Below are 18,486 nucleotides of genomic sequence, written 5' to 3'. Positions count from 1 at the left end.
AGAATTATGATGTCTACATTAGAACTATGGCCAAAAGTTGATTCTCAAAGCACAAACTCTTCAAACCGTCTTTCAGAATATGAACCTATATGGTCTTTACAACGAGTACAAGTTTGAGAATTATATATAACATCACTTTTTTGTCAATAGGCTATAGTCAAACTTCGATCTTACTTTGATCTTACTTTAGTTTTATACATTAGCCTCTCGTCTCATTCTAAGAAAAAATTCTGCAGAGACTGATGGACTTGGTGCGCATTCCAAGGGACCATATATCAGGAGCACAACATGTATTTTGTAAAGGCAAGTCTGTGGATGCTGTAATTCATACCATCTTTTCATGGCTTGAGGAAGCCATTAGACTTAAGAAATTCGCCGATGGGACTTTCCATGATACAGATAGAGCTTTCAATAACGTACTGTCTTTCATTAACACGTTTTAAGCGAAATTTTCCTATTCGACACAAGAAAATAATGGAACTCTTCTATAAATCATACATATATAATTTTCTTTTGCGAACTGACTGTTTAAAGATACTTTATTGCAAAAAAACATGAAAATTAGCCTTAAATATTGAACAGGATTCAGGCAGGGGGTAAGTTTTAAATTTAAAAAAATTATTGAAAAAATGTACGATATCGAAAATTTTGTACTTGGACTAGATAGGAAAATACTTGAAATAGTTCTGCCACCCTATTCCGCAGTACTCAGCTAAGAAAAAAATAAACGGTTAAACATTATTTTCTTTAAAACCATCGATTTGTGACACATTTTTCACTGTATAAAATTATGGTTAATTCCAAACTTAAATTTTATTAAATAGCATTAAAGCTCAGGCGATTCTGCAAATATCTAAATTTTTAGATTTTTTACAAGCTCTAGTTCAGAAGTTATAAGCATTTTTCTATTCGGCGGCTGCTTGCTACATGCTTCTAGTCGCCTGGTAGTAATCCTGGAATTTGCTGCCAAATTGAGTGCAATTTTTATGCAGCCGACAGCGGATGCACCCAAAATCTTGCTGCTGCGTTGCATATGCAAGGGGCAAAAAAAGAGGAAGCAGGCATTCTTGGAGCCGGATGACGATGTATGACCAGACACGGAAATGGAAAAATAACCGTTTAACACTTCCGGTTTATGAAAGAAGAGAGTTCCAATCTTCCCATTAATAAAATTTTCCGGAAGTGGAGTTCCGTAAACGGAATTTTGTTCTCTACGAAACCGGAAATGAGTTTAATTCTTTCGGAAGTTGGTACCAATACTTCAGTTTCCGGATTGTTACTTCCGGTAAGACTCCTAAATCGGAAATTTAAAACCGTAATATTTTTATTTCCGGTCCGAGCCTTCGTTATCACTTTGGATTTGCTCATTCTTCCCTTTTTTGGGCGAGGAAACGCCGTCGTTTGCCGTCGCTCGAAAATGTCCGGACTCTCCAGGTGACTTTATTTAGCGAAGCGCAGTAACGAATAGTTTTGTTCAACGTCAGAAACACACAAGATGTAGCAGAAATACACAAGATTCATAAGAAACACACAAGATGCAGCAGAACCTAATAGCGTATTGGTTTGACTGTCTTTTATTTTATCAGCTGTGGTTATGCCCTATATATTTCTTTGAAATTAAAAAACTTTGTACGTTTAACTAAAATTGTTCAGGAATATAACAAATATCAGAAAATAAACGGAACACACGGAGTAATTCACCACTGGCAACTTTGAACTTGTTGGTATTGCGCTGGATTACATTGTTCGCATCCACTCGCAGTAAACATCGATCTACAAACTTGCAAGGCAGCACAACTCTATCGTACAGCCACAAAATATATACCTTCACATGATGGATAATACAGACTTTCGCAGTTTAGTTTCGTTTTTCGTTTACGAGAGTGCTGAAGATGTGGGTGCACGACTGTTTGGGAATTTGCATGTGTGATTTGCTTGAATTGAGCGTTCCACTTATCGGTAATCTCATTAGGATCCTCCACACTTATATAAACAATTCCGAATACAATACAATGTACAGTTATATATGAGTATCAAAAGCCGAGAGAAAGCAGGTGAGTACATATCATGTAGCTTGAAGAGGATTCCAAATAGGGTGGACAACACTTTTTTTTCTTAAAACAAAAAGTTTTGAAAAAAAAAATTGTTGTTTTAATTTTTGTATTTTCGTTGACCAATTTTCACTAATGAATAAGTTTTAATTTTCAAATTATTAAAATATTCTATTTATCGCAAATTGAAAGTAACGTTGCTTTAATTTTTATTTTTGAACTGTGGCAACACTGTTTATTTGCATTTCTTTTTCTATAGAAGAGAGATATGATGCGACGCATGATCTACAAACATACAAAGTAATAAGCATGTAACTGTATGTGTGTGCAAAATAAAATAAATAACATTAAGTAACGGCGGATTGGGAAATATTCGTCTTATCTCTGTCTGCAGTTGCATTTGCGGTTTTTGGTGCTGTGGCCGTTTTGCTTCCGCATAGTTGACGCCTGGCAGCGTGTTGCTCTTGCCAACTTCAAAGTTATTTCACCGCAAATTTCTGTATATTGTAACTTTTGTATGTAGGTCTGTTTGTCCTACGTACTTTTGTACAAGTTCTCTTTTATCAATGCATAAAGGTCTGCGATGCTTTGAATTTTAAATTGGAATTTGTAAATTGCAAAACAAAAAGTTTATTTAGCATATTTTCTCTTACTTTTTTTATTTTACCTGTAAACAGTGAAATTTTTATGGTTTCAATTGCGTTCTACTACTTTCGGTTACATCGGTTTTGTTATATCCTGAATAGGGGTATATTAAATTTGTCACAATATTTTTAACTCTAAAATACAAATATATATGTAAAAAAAAAAAATTAAATTAATTTATTTTAATTTTTCTACATAATATCTAATTACCCCAGATGTGAATAAGCGTTCAACTCTCCAAAGTGGGCAGATATAATCAAAGCTCTATACGAAATACACACCTCTCAGTAGCTCGTAAATATTATACTGAGTTAAAATTTAAGGAACACTATGCATATGCTCTCAAAACATATAAAATGTATGTACGATATCAAGGGTTGCTGCTGAAAAACAGAGGGACTTAACATGACTATACTCGTTATCAGAGCCGTCCACAAGGCAGATTAAAGCAGATAGAACCAAGAGCTTTACAGTGTGGTAGCAGCTGTGGTAAACCTCGTCCAAAGGATAGATAGACGACATAGAGACCTATATTTCCACTCAACCCAAATACTGAGTGGTCATGAATGCTTTAGAAAGTATCTGTTCCAAATAAATCACAACGTTTGTTCGTTTTGTCCAAAGTGTACAGAGGGAACAGAAGACTCGACTCTGAACACGTACTTCTTCAGTGTCAGTCAGTCTGTGCCATAGTGGAGACTTATATGTCTTATCATTCCCACGAAGAAGTACTTAATCAGTTGATTCCGTGGGAAATACATGAGTTGGGAGTAGGTTACTATAAAAAAAAAAAATATTTATATATATTTATGAATATCAGTGACTCATTTCTCACTATTTTCATGGTTTGTTGGGGTTGTGTTTTACAACCTCATTTGTGAATTGTTGGAAAACTATTGAATGATTTTGGACGACCCTAAAATTGCGATAACTGTGTAAGTTTACACATGAGAATTATTGTTAAGCACATTGTTTGAAAAATTTGGGTGAAAGCATATGTGAAGGGAAGTTTTTTATGGAAGTATCAAAGCCGGCAGAGAAAGATGAGAAGAAAAATATTGTTCAGAGTTAACCACTACTCAAGTTTCCGGGTTTCGGACCATTGCAGTGTTTTCCAAGTTAAATCATTAAAGTATACTAGCAAATGAGTATCAAGCATCAATATACTTTCATCATTATTAAACAACTTCGGGTGCTTGGCGACAACGGGATTGCAGAAAGTTGTAGTCTCAGTAGCTCTGATAGAAATGGACAGGAATAGGTCTCAAAAACCATAGCAATCTCTGGTTAATTGTAAATGCTTCTGAATTCGCCAGATCCTTCTGGTTGAAGGTTAACCGCAAGAGTCCCAGTGAGCTCTTAACCTTCTTCAGAAAAGTTTACCTTTCCATAGTTGTAGGTGCTCTAATTGGCTATTTTATAGGATGCCAGTTGCACAAGTCGATTGGAAAAAGCCGAGCAAGAATCATTGCACTATTTTTTCATGTTTTCATGTTAATTAGCGGAAATGGAAATAAAATCTGGTGAGTCAGTTCAAGTGGGTTTCCCCTTCTTGGTGATCAGCGAGTAAAGTTTACATAACCTACTCTTGGTTCTGCCAAATGTAGGTGCCATAAAATATCATAATTTCTAATGAAGCGATTTTCTCAGTTTATTTCTTGTTTTATGCATATTACCATGTATTGTTCGTTAGTGAATAGTGTGTTTTGCTTTGATAATTTTGGTTAAGTTGCTACACGTTTTTTCGGGGATACTATGTTGACACACTTATGTCGTACGAAACCACCAGCACTCTTGTCTCTATAGCTTTTATCTCTAAGAATTTTTTAGGATACACATTTTTTCACTAGCATAGTAATAAGTACTATAAATATATTTATATATTTTCATTCCATTTCATTAAGCACTATAAACAACATTCCGTTCTAGAACCCGAATTAAAACTGTGCGCCTATTTATCCCCAATCATGTAACTTATCTTACCACAACTCAGCGCAACCTACAGCAGGCGACGTCATTGTCTGAATTTGTGTTGTTATATTTTTGAACGCTTTGTTTTGATTTTTAAAGTTATTCTTTGTTTTGCTCTTCAAAGTCTTCAGCCCACTTCTTACCGTAAACTCAGTGTGTTTTTCGGTGGATTTACTGACTTAAGTGCTGCCAAACCCGCCTGTCCGCCTGTTTTTATTCAATAGCTGGTAGTAGTATAGCTTGTGGTGTTCGCAGAAATCGTGTCGTACCGATTATAGCGATGTGACTGCATCAGTCACCTAATTTTTGCCACGACACAAAAGCTGTTGGGTTGCTGTGATTGTTTGGTGTCGCCGTCAACATCAGCTATTAAGCTGATACTATCACTGTTACATACTTGTGTATGAGTTGATTCCACGATTTTTTGCATTTTTTTTACTGTGCGTTCTTTGCTTCGTTTGCTGCTATCGGCAACAGCGCGCACTACTATGTATTCATGTTCCGTGGGGTCAATATACGCATGAATGGTTTACAAATTCGCCTCAATCTATTTGCTTCGATGCGTGACGTATCTATATCTTGCGTACTTTCGAAAACTCGTTGTGCAAAATACTTGAAGAGAAAATGTGGGTTTGGTGATACAGTGCGGGAAGCAAAAATATGAAGTACGTTAATGGTTAATGCTTTTGGTTAACTTTGCTTTTCAACTCTATATTTAACTCGGTATATGGAAATTCGTCGTACTAGAACTATAAGAATTGGAAAACTATTTACACTTACTCCAGTTGCGCCATCATATTTTGCGATATCTTAGATATGTACGGCATTACAAGGAAAGGATTCTCAACTAAATATAGCAGCAATTGTTTGACATTTTCGGTGTAATCAGCTATAGACCGGAGATCATCTTATGTAATATATGGGAGTTTGAAGAAGCATGTAAATGAAATTATCTGCTCACCGCAGTGTTCTCTCAATAAATCCATTGATTGATACGATGTGTGGGAAGTGGCGCCATTTTGTTGATATCAAGTGTCGCCGAGATTACGTGCTTCAATTTCAGGCATCAAAAAGTCTGTTATCATGGCGCGATAACTGTCGCTATTGACGGCTACGTTCTACCAACATAATTATTGGAGACTTATGGACCAAGGATCACACCAAATCTTAATTTTTCTGGATAAAATGGTAGATCTTGAATCTTTTCAGACTGCTCTTCTTCCCAAATGTGGTAGCTTTAAGTGTTTACATACCCATTTAGTCATAAATGGCCTCATCCTTGAACCAAATTTGGCTCGAAAACCGCAGACCTTCTTGGAACTTTTCAAAAGCTCATAGAGCAAAGCAATGTTGCTTGGGAAGGTCAAGCGGCTGCAGTTCTTGCATAAGTTTTATTCTTTACGCTTTCAATTGAAGATCTCGAAGTAAAATGTGCTGAGCCGCTCCATACGTAAGTCTGAATTGCTGTGAACGGCGTCGAATCGACTCCTACACCCCACGGCTGCTATACATATATTTTTCACTGCGTGCTGGTCGCGGTCTATTTGGTCGAATATTATTATAACCATTTTAAGAGTATATGAGTAGATTTTTGACTTTTTGGGCACAGAAGTTGTGGGTTGTATAGATTTGCGTAAACAGATGAACTTAAGGAAATGAAATCGACTCATCATTCTGATTGGTTTGGTGTTTAAAAGATTAATACACTTTCACTTTATTACTAACTTAGATATAACATACGATTTTTTCTTGCATGGGGTAACCACATTTAGAAATTTTGCGAATGGGTGTCTCCTTTTAATCGAATCTCTCGTGAAATACATATTAAGCTGCTTAGTATAAGAGTTTTGAAATATTTTTTATATTCTTATGAGTATTTATGAGAATTTGCAAAAACCAGACGATAAATATTTTATTATCATGAAGAACTAGTAAGAAAGAGGCACAACATAATAGTCTTACAACATAATTCAAGTTTTTACATTTGAAAAGGAAAATCTGTTCTGTTTGCAACAACAACAGCACTACGCTTACCTATTCCGTTATCGAGGGAGAAGCATTGAATAAGAATCAGCAAGGAAGGGAGATGCGATTGTTTGAATCGATGATACGAGTTGAGCAAACGCAACGCAGGTGCCATGGTGCAAGCTATAGTGATAACAGTAAATGCCAGCACAGCAGAAAATTGCAAAGGATACTTTTTGAGAAAGAAAATGTGAAGCAGCAAACGAAGAAATATAGTGCTAACAGGTATAAAAAGAATAATGCCAGTGAGAGTATCACTCACACGTACTGCCACACGCGACGGTACATACGCCTCAGGTGTGGCAATTCGAAGCAGAGGAATTTAGCACTTAGAACTTTGCTACTAGAGGCAGCAAACAACATCAAACGAAGGTGACAAGTCACGGAGCATTGTAGCGGGGGTGTGACTAGGTGTGATGTGCAATATCAAAAGTAGTTATATCTCTTGAATGGCCGCAAAGTTGCGAACGGGTCGTTATGGCGTTTGGTGTCTTCTCAAAAAGTTTGTGCGAGAGTATCGGAATTCCTATGAGTAAAAAGACAAGCCGAAAACCAAAATGACGGCATTGCGTTGCTCAAATGCCTCTAAACGCGGCTATTACGATTTTATACATAAATATATACACATATATTTTTGTTTGCGACTTTTGTTTACATATATTTTTATGTCATCTTATTCTTATTGTTTCTAACCTCTGTAGTTAATCGTTATGTAATGCATTTTAATAATTGCTATCCGATCTTCTTCATGGCCGGGCAATGGAACATCTGCTCCATCGTCATCGATTGGGGAATCGGGTTCACATTTTTTTATCGTTATGCTTTTACGGCCATTCAGCAGGCTGTAGAAGTCTTCCCTCTATACTTTCAGTATGCTCTGGGCTTCGGTCACTATATCACCCCTGGGCGCTCTACAAGAATATCCTGCGGTCTTGAAACATTCTGTTAGTCGCCGCCTTTTTGTTAGAATTTTTAAATGTAACGCAAGCTTGTCAAGCTCTTTGTACTCACGCATTTCTCCTTTGCGTCTCGCTTCCCTCCTCAACTCCTGGTATCTATCACATCCCGCACATGTTGTGGTCGATTGTAACGTTGTGAGGTAGGTAGTCTGTTTTCTGTCCGCTGCGACACTCCTCATTGTAATAGCTGATATTTTGCATTTTCCGAAAGCAAACTGTACATAAGCAGCTTCAGTTAGTGGTCAGAGGCCATGTTTGGAGCGTTCGCATGTCTTAAACACTAGATTTTTAAAATTTATCTTTCGTATATCACAAGATTCGATCCCGAGACATGCAAGTAGCTTGATAAATTTTCTTATGCTAAACCTAGTACTAACCTAGATAATCATATTTCGATCCCCGTAGTAGTCGAGCAGCTTCAACCCATTTGAGAATGTTTCATCATGGAAGTTTAATTTGCCTTTGTCACAACCTTCTCTGTTCCCTCTGGCATTAGGGTCGCCAAGTACGATTTTGACGTTATAGTAGGATTGGACAGCTTTCATAGGTGCGCTACAAGCGTCCTTCTCTTCGGCGGGACGTGAGCTCGATATGTTGAGGAACTTCGCTTTGATGCGGATTGTGGCTAAACGTTCATTCACCGGTTTGAATGAAAGTACTCGCCGAAGGAGGCTCTCTCTCAACATAAATCATACACCGAGATTGTGCTCCTTTAAATGGCCACTCTCGTAAATGCCACAAGGACATACTCATTTCAGTCCTATTTCCGTCCATCGCATTTCTTATACGACGTTGATGTCAATCTTCAGTCTAACGAGGACATCAACCAGTGGGGTAGCGGCAACTTTCCAATGAAGGTGAGTGCACTCAAATCGTAAGCCTTAATTAATTTGCCATGGTCGTCATGAAAAGGGAGGTCTCTTATTCGAGGCTCTTTAAACCTTTCCATTGGGGGCGTTTTTTACGTGGTCGGTCCGAAACCCAGCGCACAACCCTGTGGAGGGAATGTTTCGTCTTCTCATTTTGGCTCGCTTTCAAACGGAAGTTCTTTGGCTACCCAGTGGCCACTTCTAAGACGGAAAGTCATGAGCTGCTTGAGCCATATGTAAAAGAATCGTTTCTGACCACTGCTACTTCCAATGGAAATCAGAGTACTTTCCTCACTTACGTGAACTTCTACACATGCCTCCATCCTCAAGCTAAATCTTGAACATTCAAATGACACAGTTACCACATTCCAGTATGCCTGATAAAGCTTATCTTGTAAATATCGAACACAGATCAAAGCGATATGTGATGACGTTTAGCTGACAGGTAACACGATTTTTCAACTTTACTGTTATCAAAAGACGAGTTGACGGAAACACTTGGGAACGTAAATATTTGTTTGTCTAGCTTGAATAAATACAATTTGTATTTATAGTGCGCAACAAAAACTGAAAAGGTGCAGCGTTGGAGGAAATATTTGATAAATGCATTTACATAGTTGTACTTTAGGGTGAGCCCATATTATTTGTGTCAATAAATGAGGCCTATGCTGATATTTACGTTCTATAGTATTCAAAGAAATCAGGAAAGTTAAATTAGAAACTTTAAAGCCATAAACTGAACTCTCTAATCCATCATTGAAAAAGAAACTATTAAGTTCGGATGCAGACCACAATTTAACACTCTTTCAACTTTCAAAAGCAAGTCGACATAATACTTATAAATTGGTGTTGCCACTTTGTATTAAACTAGCACACTGAACTGACAAAAGAGTACATTATTTCAGTGAAATATTTTCCACGAATTTCAATAATATATCTCAATATTTTCGGCAAAAAGTTAGTCATACGCGGTGAAGTTCAAATACTTGGCGTCTGGTTAAAGTCCTATTTTAACAATTTTCAGGTGTAGACTAAAATGTCTTGAGGGCACTATTTGTGCCAAGTTTAGTGAGTTCTACCAGTTTTGAATTTATTTCGATTTCGTTTTGACTGTTAGCTTTGTAAAAAAATTAACCACCCTAATTTATATGGTGAACACAGATTTAACATATAAAGAAACCGTTAGAAGAGTGAGCGTGACGGTGCAATATCAATGCAAACAGAACGCGTTTTTGTGAGTGTCATATTTATCACTTCTGAACCGGAAGTCACAGGAAATCTTTCACGTTCACACACAAACTTAACTACAGTCACGTACGCCGAAATCCAACTGCCAGAGCACGACACTCCTATAAATATTGAACACACCAATATAAATTCCGTTGCAAGTGCATCAGTTTCGCGCTGTCTACATGTTCAAAAGGCGTTTGGTTGCACTTCAGTTGCTCTGAAGGAAGAGTTTTAAAATCGTTCATTCAATTGCTATTAGTAATCGCTTTAGAGCAAGGCTTGGTAAAGGATTGTGATTTCATTTTGTGTCAATTTATAAAACAAAAGTAAATACGCTGAAGGGCTGAGTCAATCGCTAGTGTGTAAATAATGAATGCAAAGTCACTCTGCAGTTAACTTTTATAATATTGTCTTCTTTCTTAAAAATTACAAAAGGCATTATGTATATGCGCATATTTATTTGATTGGATATATTCATATATAAACAAATCTCTTCGGAAGATTTTTTTTTATATATTGAAAGTCGCGGTATATTAATTGATAACTTCATGATGAAACTCAAAAAAAAAAAATAAATAAATTTCAAAAAAGTCTTCGTTGAAAAGTGTAATGTTTTCTTGGTTTAAAAATTTCTATGAAACGGGTTATTCGTTTATCTACATAGCCACTCATGTGCTGACAGTTCACATCTGTTCTTTAGCAATACACACACACATACATAATGCTCACGCACGTAGATCATGTAGCCGAAATGCGCTCGCTTCTGTTATGCGTTTCTTTCATTTCATTTCCTGCATAAACTTCACGCATAATTTGCTAGAAATTGCATGATTGCTTTTATGTGTTAATCGTGCCCAATATTTTTTCATTTTTCTGACCATCTTCATAATTTTCGTGGTTGAAGAAACTTATAAATATTATTTGACAAATTTAATTTGGCTGCCTTGATCTTAATTCACGTTCAAAGCGGGTTACTAAAAAAGGGCGTTAATGGACGAAAGAGTTATTTCTCTGTGGAAATGAAAGTGTAACTAGGCGTGGTTACTAAAATTATGCATTTAAAATTCACTGCATGAGCTAGCAAAAAAATTAGAAATACTCTTAGCGTAGATAGTTCAATGCAGTTCAAGCATTACCAGTTATAAAAATGTCAGCAGTAAGAACTTTGGGCGAATGGCTGGCATTTATTTCACAAGGCAGCAGTTGTCGTGGCGTATGAGTACCCTATTGAATTTATAAATGTTTTTTTTTTCTGGCAGGCAATTTATAGCATATTATATAATGAAATACTATTTTTTTTAATATTAATATACTATAAATGGCTTATCAGAAAAAAAAATGTACTTATAAATTCAATTGGTTACTCATACGCCACGACAACTGCGGCCTTGGGAAATAAATGTTGGCCATTTGACCAAAGCATAATTGATATATTCGAAATAACTAAACAATTTTATGAAGTGACGTATAGTTATTACATATTTCAACGTATTAGCAAGCATAATTAATAACATAGCTTACTTTAGTACTATGGAATTTCAATTACGGCAAAAACGTATTTTATATAAATTTGTAACGACTATTGGAAATAATAAATTAAGCTTTTACGTAATCTCTAAAATCATAAATACCACTAAATAACTTATTATTTACAGTTATTTTTACTCACCGGATATGCCATCATAGGTCCACCATTCTTCCCAACTAACTGCCAATATCACTGCAAATAAAAAAAGAGAGATTTGCATATTTACTTTTTTGTATAGGTGTGTAAAGGAAATGTAATAGTTATACATCTTTATTAAGTTTACGTAATATTTTATACCCTATTTGAAAATTTCTAATGAACTGAAAAGAAGAATTTATTTATCTAGTCCATGCAACTAAAAAAAATCTGCATAATCAAGAATTCATTAAACAAAAATACTACATAGAACCCTTCATAAATACAAAATATTGTTTACAAGAGTTAAATTCCTTCTTCAGCGTTTGCACTAATGCTTTAGACAATAACCGTTACCGAATTTCGTGAAGATGAAAAAAATGTTCATACAAGCACTTGATTTCGATCGTTCTTGGGGAAAAGAGGAAGTGTGAATATTTTCAGGTCAAAATTTCAAAAACGGAGAGACTAGTTCACATATATACAGACAGACGTATCTTACGTCTCCAACGTCTCCTTCTTTAATTTGTAAATTTTGTACCTAATAGGGTATAAAATACTTACATGGAGTATTATTTTTATACATTTTTCTGCCGGTGTATCACCGATGATCACGACAAAAATCTACTCCAAGGCGAAAAGCAAAAAAATACATTTGGATTAGGCATCTATCACCGGCGATACATTGGCAGTCAACATGTTAGAATATTTTAGGGAGTTTTGAATGTATATTTCAAAATTGCGGGAAATGGTTGATGAAATTTTACCACAGATACACTAATGTACAATTTCTGAAAGCAAATATGTAAAAGTTATGACAACAACAAACAAAGTTCTTAAATATAATTGAACAATTTGGGATTATTCGAGTTAGCAGGCTATAAAAACATTTTACTTGAAAAAAATGTCTAATTAAGATTTGATAATCTTACAAGATATTTAAGAAAACCATATACCTTGAAATGAAAAGCTTTAAAGGAACAAAGTAACAGAACCAGTGGAAACAATTCAACGAAATTCAACGAAATTTAACTCGATTTAATTCAGTTTGAATATTTTTGTGTAACTCTGACAAAATAATTTCAGACTGCAATTCATTTTTGGTGCAAATATCTCCCTGAAATCGAAAGCTTCAAATTTTAATCAAATGCAGTCAAAATTCATTTAAAGAGCTTTATTATTACGAAACAATCATTCTAATTATAATTTAGCTCCAATAAACTTCAGCTATTTTAGTAAACTGTTAATGTGAATATAGTATATGCCAAATACGAAGTTATGCATAATATTATACAAAGCGATATTGATATTCCCTGCAAAGAGGCCAAACATGTATTATACAGCATATATTGTGAAAAGTACACGGAAAAAACGAAATATATTTAAATATTCATCAATGTTTATTTCTTCGTTTTCTAAGTAATCTCTACCAGTGCAATAAACCTATGCCAATGATTTTTCCAGTCGAGAAAACACTTCTCATAAACACTTTTTGTGATGACCTTCAACTCCTTCCGCGAGTTTTGTTTTATCTCTTCGATCGACTGAAAACGGATTCCACGGAGCGGTAGTTTCATTTTGAGGTACAAGAAAATATCAATGGTGATTTGGTGATCGATGATATAATTTGCATTTTTGGTTTTAAGTTCGTTCACAACCATGGATCAGGGTGCTAAAATCCATAAATCCATAAATTGTTCGTCCGCAATTTCGACGGACGTTCTCATGAAAACGCCTCAATACTGAGAAATTGAATTCCTTACCGTCAGTTCCTCTGGAATAAATTCATAATGCACCAAAAAAAAAAATATCAAAATAAAACGCAGCATCAACTTAATTTTTCAGCGACTTTTCTTTTTTTTTTTTAGTTTTTTCTCGTTTTTTCGATCCATTCTAGTTTTTTTTGACTTGTTTGCATACCAAACCCACAAGCCCATGTCCAATTATGGGTTATAATGCTTTGCATGAATGGGGGATCGGAATTCAAAGATCAAGCATATCCAAAGATACTTGTTTACGGTACACTTTTCGAAAAAAATTCAGCTTTATCGATACGAGTCGAGCAAGAACGCATTTTCCTCAGTTGAAGAGATCGAAGGTCGTCTAGAGGATGTCTTTAACGATAGCTCGTCCGACTTTGCAGGCTGTTTTCGATACAACTGAATCACGGTAAGTAAGTATTATAAAGTACTCGCTACGATTTCGCAACTTATTCGGTTAGAAATGCAAAATTTGAGACAAATTCTATTGTAAAAATCGCCATACTATAGTAAGGTGTACCTCAAACAGCTGCTGTAAACAAACTGGTTGACAGGCGCGCTCATATTTGGCACATTAATTAATGACAGTCCTACCAATTTAGCGAAATAGGTTTTTTTTTTTTTTTTTTTGAAATATCTTTTCTGGGTCTTTTTCGTCGCAATGTATATTATTATACATAATACATAGTACGATATTGAAACATTAAAACTTAATATTTTACACTACATTTCTCAATATATTAATTCATATTTATATGTTTAAACAATTTAAAATTTAATAATTTATTCGAGTTGTATGTAAGCTACAACCACAACTACATTAAAATTACACTATTTTGACAGTTTTTAAGGTGACAAAACTGTATATTTTCAATTCAGATGCAGCTTTTATTAGCATATTATTTTTACTCGTACATTGTCGCTTATTCAGCTGCCGGATTTGATGTGAGTACAAAAGTTGACAATTTTATGCACATTGAGTGAACTAAATTATATTAAATTTTAATTGAAAGTTATGTGCTGCTTTAGTAATTACATTAATTGAGCTCGTAGCCATGCGATGGAAGTTGTTCAACGGCACTTGTATGCTATTTTTTTGGGCTATATTAAATAATTACGCTCACTCACTGTGCGAAAGGTATGTGCAAAATATTTCAAATTTACGAAATTGCTTTAATAGCTTAAGCCAACGATGTACACACTTTTACTTTTGTATATAGAGTATATTTATATATAAATGTATATGTGTGAGAATGTTGTTAAAAGTGGTTCAGTTTTCACTATCATTAATTTCATTTTAAGTATTTAGTAAACTAAATGCATTATTTACCACTCACGAGATAACATTAACTTTGTACAATACTAACGGCAACAATAACAATAACAACAGCGCTGCCAATAACTAAGTAACAAATAACTATAAGAGCATAACACCATTTACCAAGACTATCGACCAGCGGAAAATGCAATAACTATTAGAGGGGGTAGGACCGCACGCCACTCTCTCTCAGGTTCTCAATTCCAAAAGCTGACAAAAAAAAAATAAATAAATACAAATAAAAACTGTACAAGCGAACACGAACGATCGTAAATGGTCTGTGGCAGTGTAGCACGCCCATACATGAATGGCTTTCTACAATAACATTAAAAGGAAATTTAATACCGAAATCATCGCACTATGCAGTTATGCAACGAAGCCACAAACCACTCGCATACACTACACGCATAAATATATATTTGCGCTTCGACGGTTTGTGCCGAAAAACTACTAAGCTGCTGAAACTGCTGAGGAGGAGTGTTGAAAGTCATTTCACTTTGGCGGGGGTGAACGGAATTCGGGGGAGAAGCAAAATTGCAGTTGGACTTATTTTACAAGGGTGTGAATAAACGTAAAACTAGTGAAAACTATGAACGAGAACGAGAAATGGAAAAGTGTAAAGTTCAATGCTGCGACTGTGGTAATATAACCAACCGAAGGCAGTAGCTGTGTGTGCAACAACAAAATATTACGCCGAACGAGTTATATTGGCAGCCAAAAATGTAGCGCGTAGGGTTAGTTGAAACATTTAGAAATCCATTAATTTCAATCATTGCCCATGACTTTGCAATATTATTGTGCAATTTTCACTCGCTTTAATATAATAAAATGGATGGTGGCGGAAGTAGGGTCAGCACTAATGTTGCTGTTTTCTCACGCCCAAACCAACAGCTGCTGCCCAGAACCACATTGCCCATTGGCCGCCAAGGGTTTAACACTTGCGTCTGGCAACTGTTGGCCAAAGAAGGCAAATAACGCCGCCACATACACCACAAATGGCGAGTAGAGGTAAGCGTGGGCAGTAGCGAAAATGGAAATGACCTGTTTGCAGTTTGTTCGACATTCATACATATGCACTCTGGCGAATTGCACCAAGCAGTTTTGTCCATGGTGATGTAATTTGGGTCATTAAAAGGAGTTTACTCATACTGTTAAAATTTTGACTTCATTTAATTAGAAGCTGAGGTTGTGTGGAAGCTTTTTCGGATGGCCACTCTATTGGAATTGATGCGCTAAAAAGATAGTACCGTTATTATTAAATTTTCTAAACCTATTCATAAACCAATGTTGTTACTTTGGAAACTTTAAAGTCGTAGCTGCATAAAGAAATAATTAAAAAGATTTACTTTGGCTGCACTGCATCTATAATACTCTTCACAATTTCGTTTTTTAGACGAATTATAGGTATAAGTAAATCTGCAAAGGCAATAGGCTAAGTTTGAATCCAACAGAAAAGGTTTCAATAGTTCCTTATAGCCATGTAAAGGTATTTAACAACAATTGTAGTTTGATATTAATAATCTTGAAGGCGATGTAAGGTTCCAAACGTCGGTGGGAGATGAAGTCGGCCGGTCACACTGGTATGGTGCTTTGGATCCATCGTATGCTAATCGCATATAGGAGTAGAGCGAACCTAAGGCACCTTTGGAAAAGAGGAACTACAGGGACATAATTGAAAAGCTGGGTAACAAGCACGCGGAAGACAAACCGACAACGTCCAAGGCAGTGGCGGCAGGCAATGAAATTGCGAAACGACATCCCCGATGGGGCAAATAGCACAGCAGCGGTGGAAAATAGTGGAAATGAAGCACTTCTCAAGAATGGATGACGACCCAGGCGCACCCATGCCGTTATTTGTTCTTGCAGGATCTCCAACATTCTCACCTGACTAACTAGAACTGAAATAAGTTAATCTGTTTATGTGAGGATTTAAGTATTTTTCGTTTATGTAGTATGTGTATTTAATGAAAAGAAGTAAATTTTGCAAAAATATTCCTTCCCTTACCCTTCCACCGACTTTGTAGATTAGATCTATTGAATTCCAGAAAACTGTGACTTGCTGGTCGATAGAACGGTCTTTGATTTCTTTTGATGCTCTGATGAAGTCCATTATTTCAATTGTTCTTTAGTTTCTGGTATATATCAATCGATATAATCCGGATTGTGACGCAGCGTCTACATAGAATTGACTTTCGAACCCTAATAAACTTCTGAGATGTGGTCTTACGGATGAAAGATAGAAAACGGATGTAGGATAGAAAATCGGACATCTATTGCATCTAATACTTCATGTTGAATCTTATCCACACAGTCTTTATAGAAATCGGTGATCCATCGATACGAAGTCATGTACTTTGTCGGGTTCTCCTCTATTGTAACCATTTTCGAGGCAGCTGGGCCTGGCTCACTAAACCGATGTGCGACCAAGTTGAAATACATTCACCCATATTTTCACTTTCGTCACCGATGGTGAAAAGTCCCCAACCGATATTGTTTTTGTTCCATTTTTTTATCCACGCGTAAACCCGAACCGCATGAAATTGTGACGGTAGCCATCTACTGGAATGCACTACAAGGTACTAAATTTCCTTACGATAGTGACGAAACCAGGCTGATCATAAATCTTTATTAGACTACGCTGATAATAATAGTGAGTTAAGTACATTTTCCGACCAATTAGAAATGTGCAAAATAAATTTTCCCTAATAAATTACAACAATGCTTTAGAATTGGCATACTTTCTCTGATAAAAACCTAAACCAAGAATTTGGCTGTCATCTTTACTTCGTCATGTTATTTCTTCTATTTTTATAACCTCAAACATGCTTAAGATATATTGTTAGTTTACAGAATATATTATATAAACGAATAGGTGTTTCCCGACTCGTGGAAAACACAGCTTTTGGTTCTTCTGCTAAAACCAAAGAAACCCGCTGAAGGATCTTTATCGTACCGATATCGGTACGACCCAATATAATACAAAACTCCGCTTGGAGTTAGCAATCCAGGAAGCCAGCGGATTATCAGATATACGATACGGCTTTATAAACAAAAATCCACTATTGACGCACTACGAAAAGTCGTCGATACTGCGAGATGTGCAGTAAGTGGCAGAAGATTGTAATAGCATATGTGAAGGATCTCATGGATGTAGCAGTGGCTAAACTATTAGTCGACCTAATAAATGAATGCATTGAGTGCTTAAATTTTCTACGCCAATGGTTCTCTTCAGTGAGTCTGGAAAAGGCTGAGCACAAAACAGAAGTTTTACTCATAAGCACCAGGAAGGTGGAAGAACGAATAGAACTCACCATAGTGCGAGATTACCTTACAGCCGCAGCTGAAGTATTTTGGAGTAATATTGAAATCCAAATGAGAATAGAGAACGCAATTTTTAGTAGCAAAAGCAGTGAATATAAAAGCTTGCGCTAAAGAAATAAAAGCAGTGCACAAACTTTCTACAGTTGGAGTAATAAGTGCGTTCCCAATTACATCAATCGACGCTGCTGATAGTATCGGCAAAGATTCTCATACAAAGAACTCACAGACTTATTCCGAACATTCACTCGTGCAGACGACATGGAGACCTGGATTTCCATCTGACCGATACTTAGTCAACATTGGCTATTTAGAAGCAACCTTTACAGATTCCACAATGAGTATGTAGAAGGCTTTGAACATACATATATTATTTTATTTCCCCGCTTTTCATATACAAGGGAAAAACTTAAAACCACACTCGGTGGTTGTTTTAATGTCGATAATTTAATGACACTCATGTGACTGAGAAATACAAAGCTCTTAGTGAAGCGTATGCTGGCATAACGACAAAACTGAGATGTTTTCAACAGATTAGGCGTCCGTCAGTCCGCTCAATAGAGGAGACTTAAATGTAGCGTCTCTCCCACGAAGTAATACATAATCGGTGGTTCCGTGGAAGAGTCTTGAGTTGGGAGTAAGCTACGTTTAGCGGGTTAAAGTTGCGCACATGAATT

The 18,486-nt window shown here is 36.0% G+C and overlaps 1 protein-coding gene across 1 annotated transcript in view; it reads right to left on the bottom strand.

The window, feature by feature from the left end:
• LOC108969136 (carbonic anhydrase-related protein 10) overlaps nucleotides 1-18,486 on the bottom strand; it is a 111,710-nt gene that overhangs the window by 44,497 nt on the left and 48,727 nt on the right. The window contains exon 2 of the mRNA XM_018933724.1: nucleotides 11,420-11,470. Within this exon, the coding sequence (XP_018789269.1) occupies nucleotides 11,420-11,470 (51 nt within the window). The remainder of the gene's footprint in view (nucleotides 1-11,419; nucleotides 11,471-18,486) is intronic.

The sequence above is a fragment of the Bactrocera latifrons genome, unplaced genomic scaffold, assembly GCF_001853355.1.
Source record: "Bactrocera latifrons isolate USDA-ARS-PBARC rearing strain unplaced genomic scaffold, ASM185335v1 scaffold_0, whole genome shotgun sequence".
In the NCBI taxonomy this organism is placed as follows: Eukaryota; Metazoa; Arthropoda; class Insecta; order Diptera; family Tephritidae; genus Bactrocera; species Bactrocera latifrons.
The sequence above is the reverse complement of the archived record's forward strand: the minus strand, read 5'-3'. Positions and strand labels throughout refer to the sequence as shown.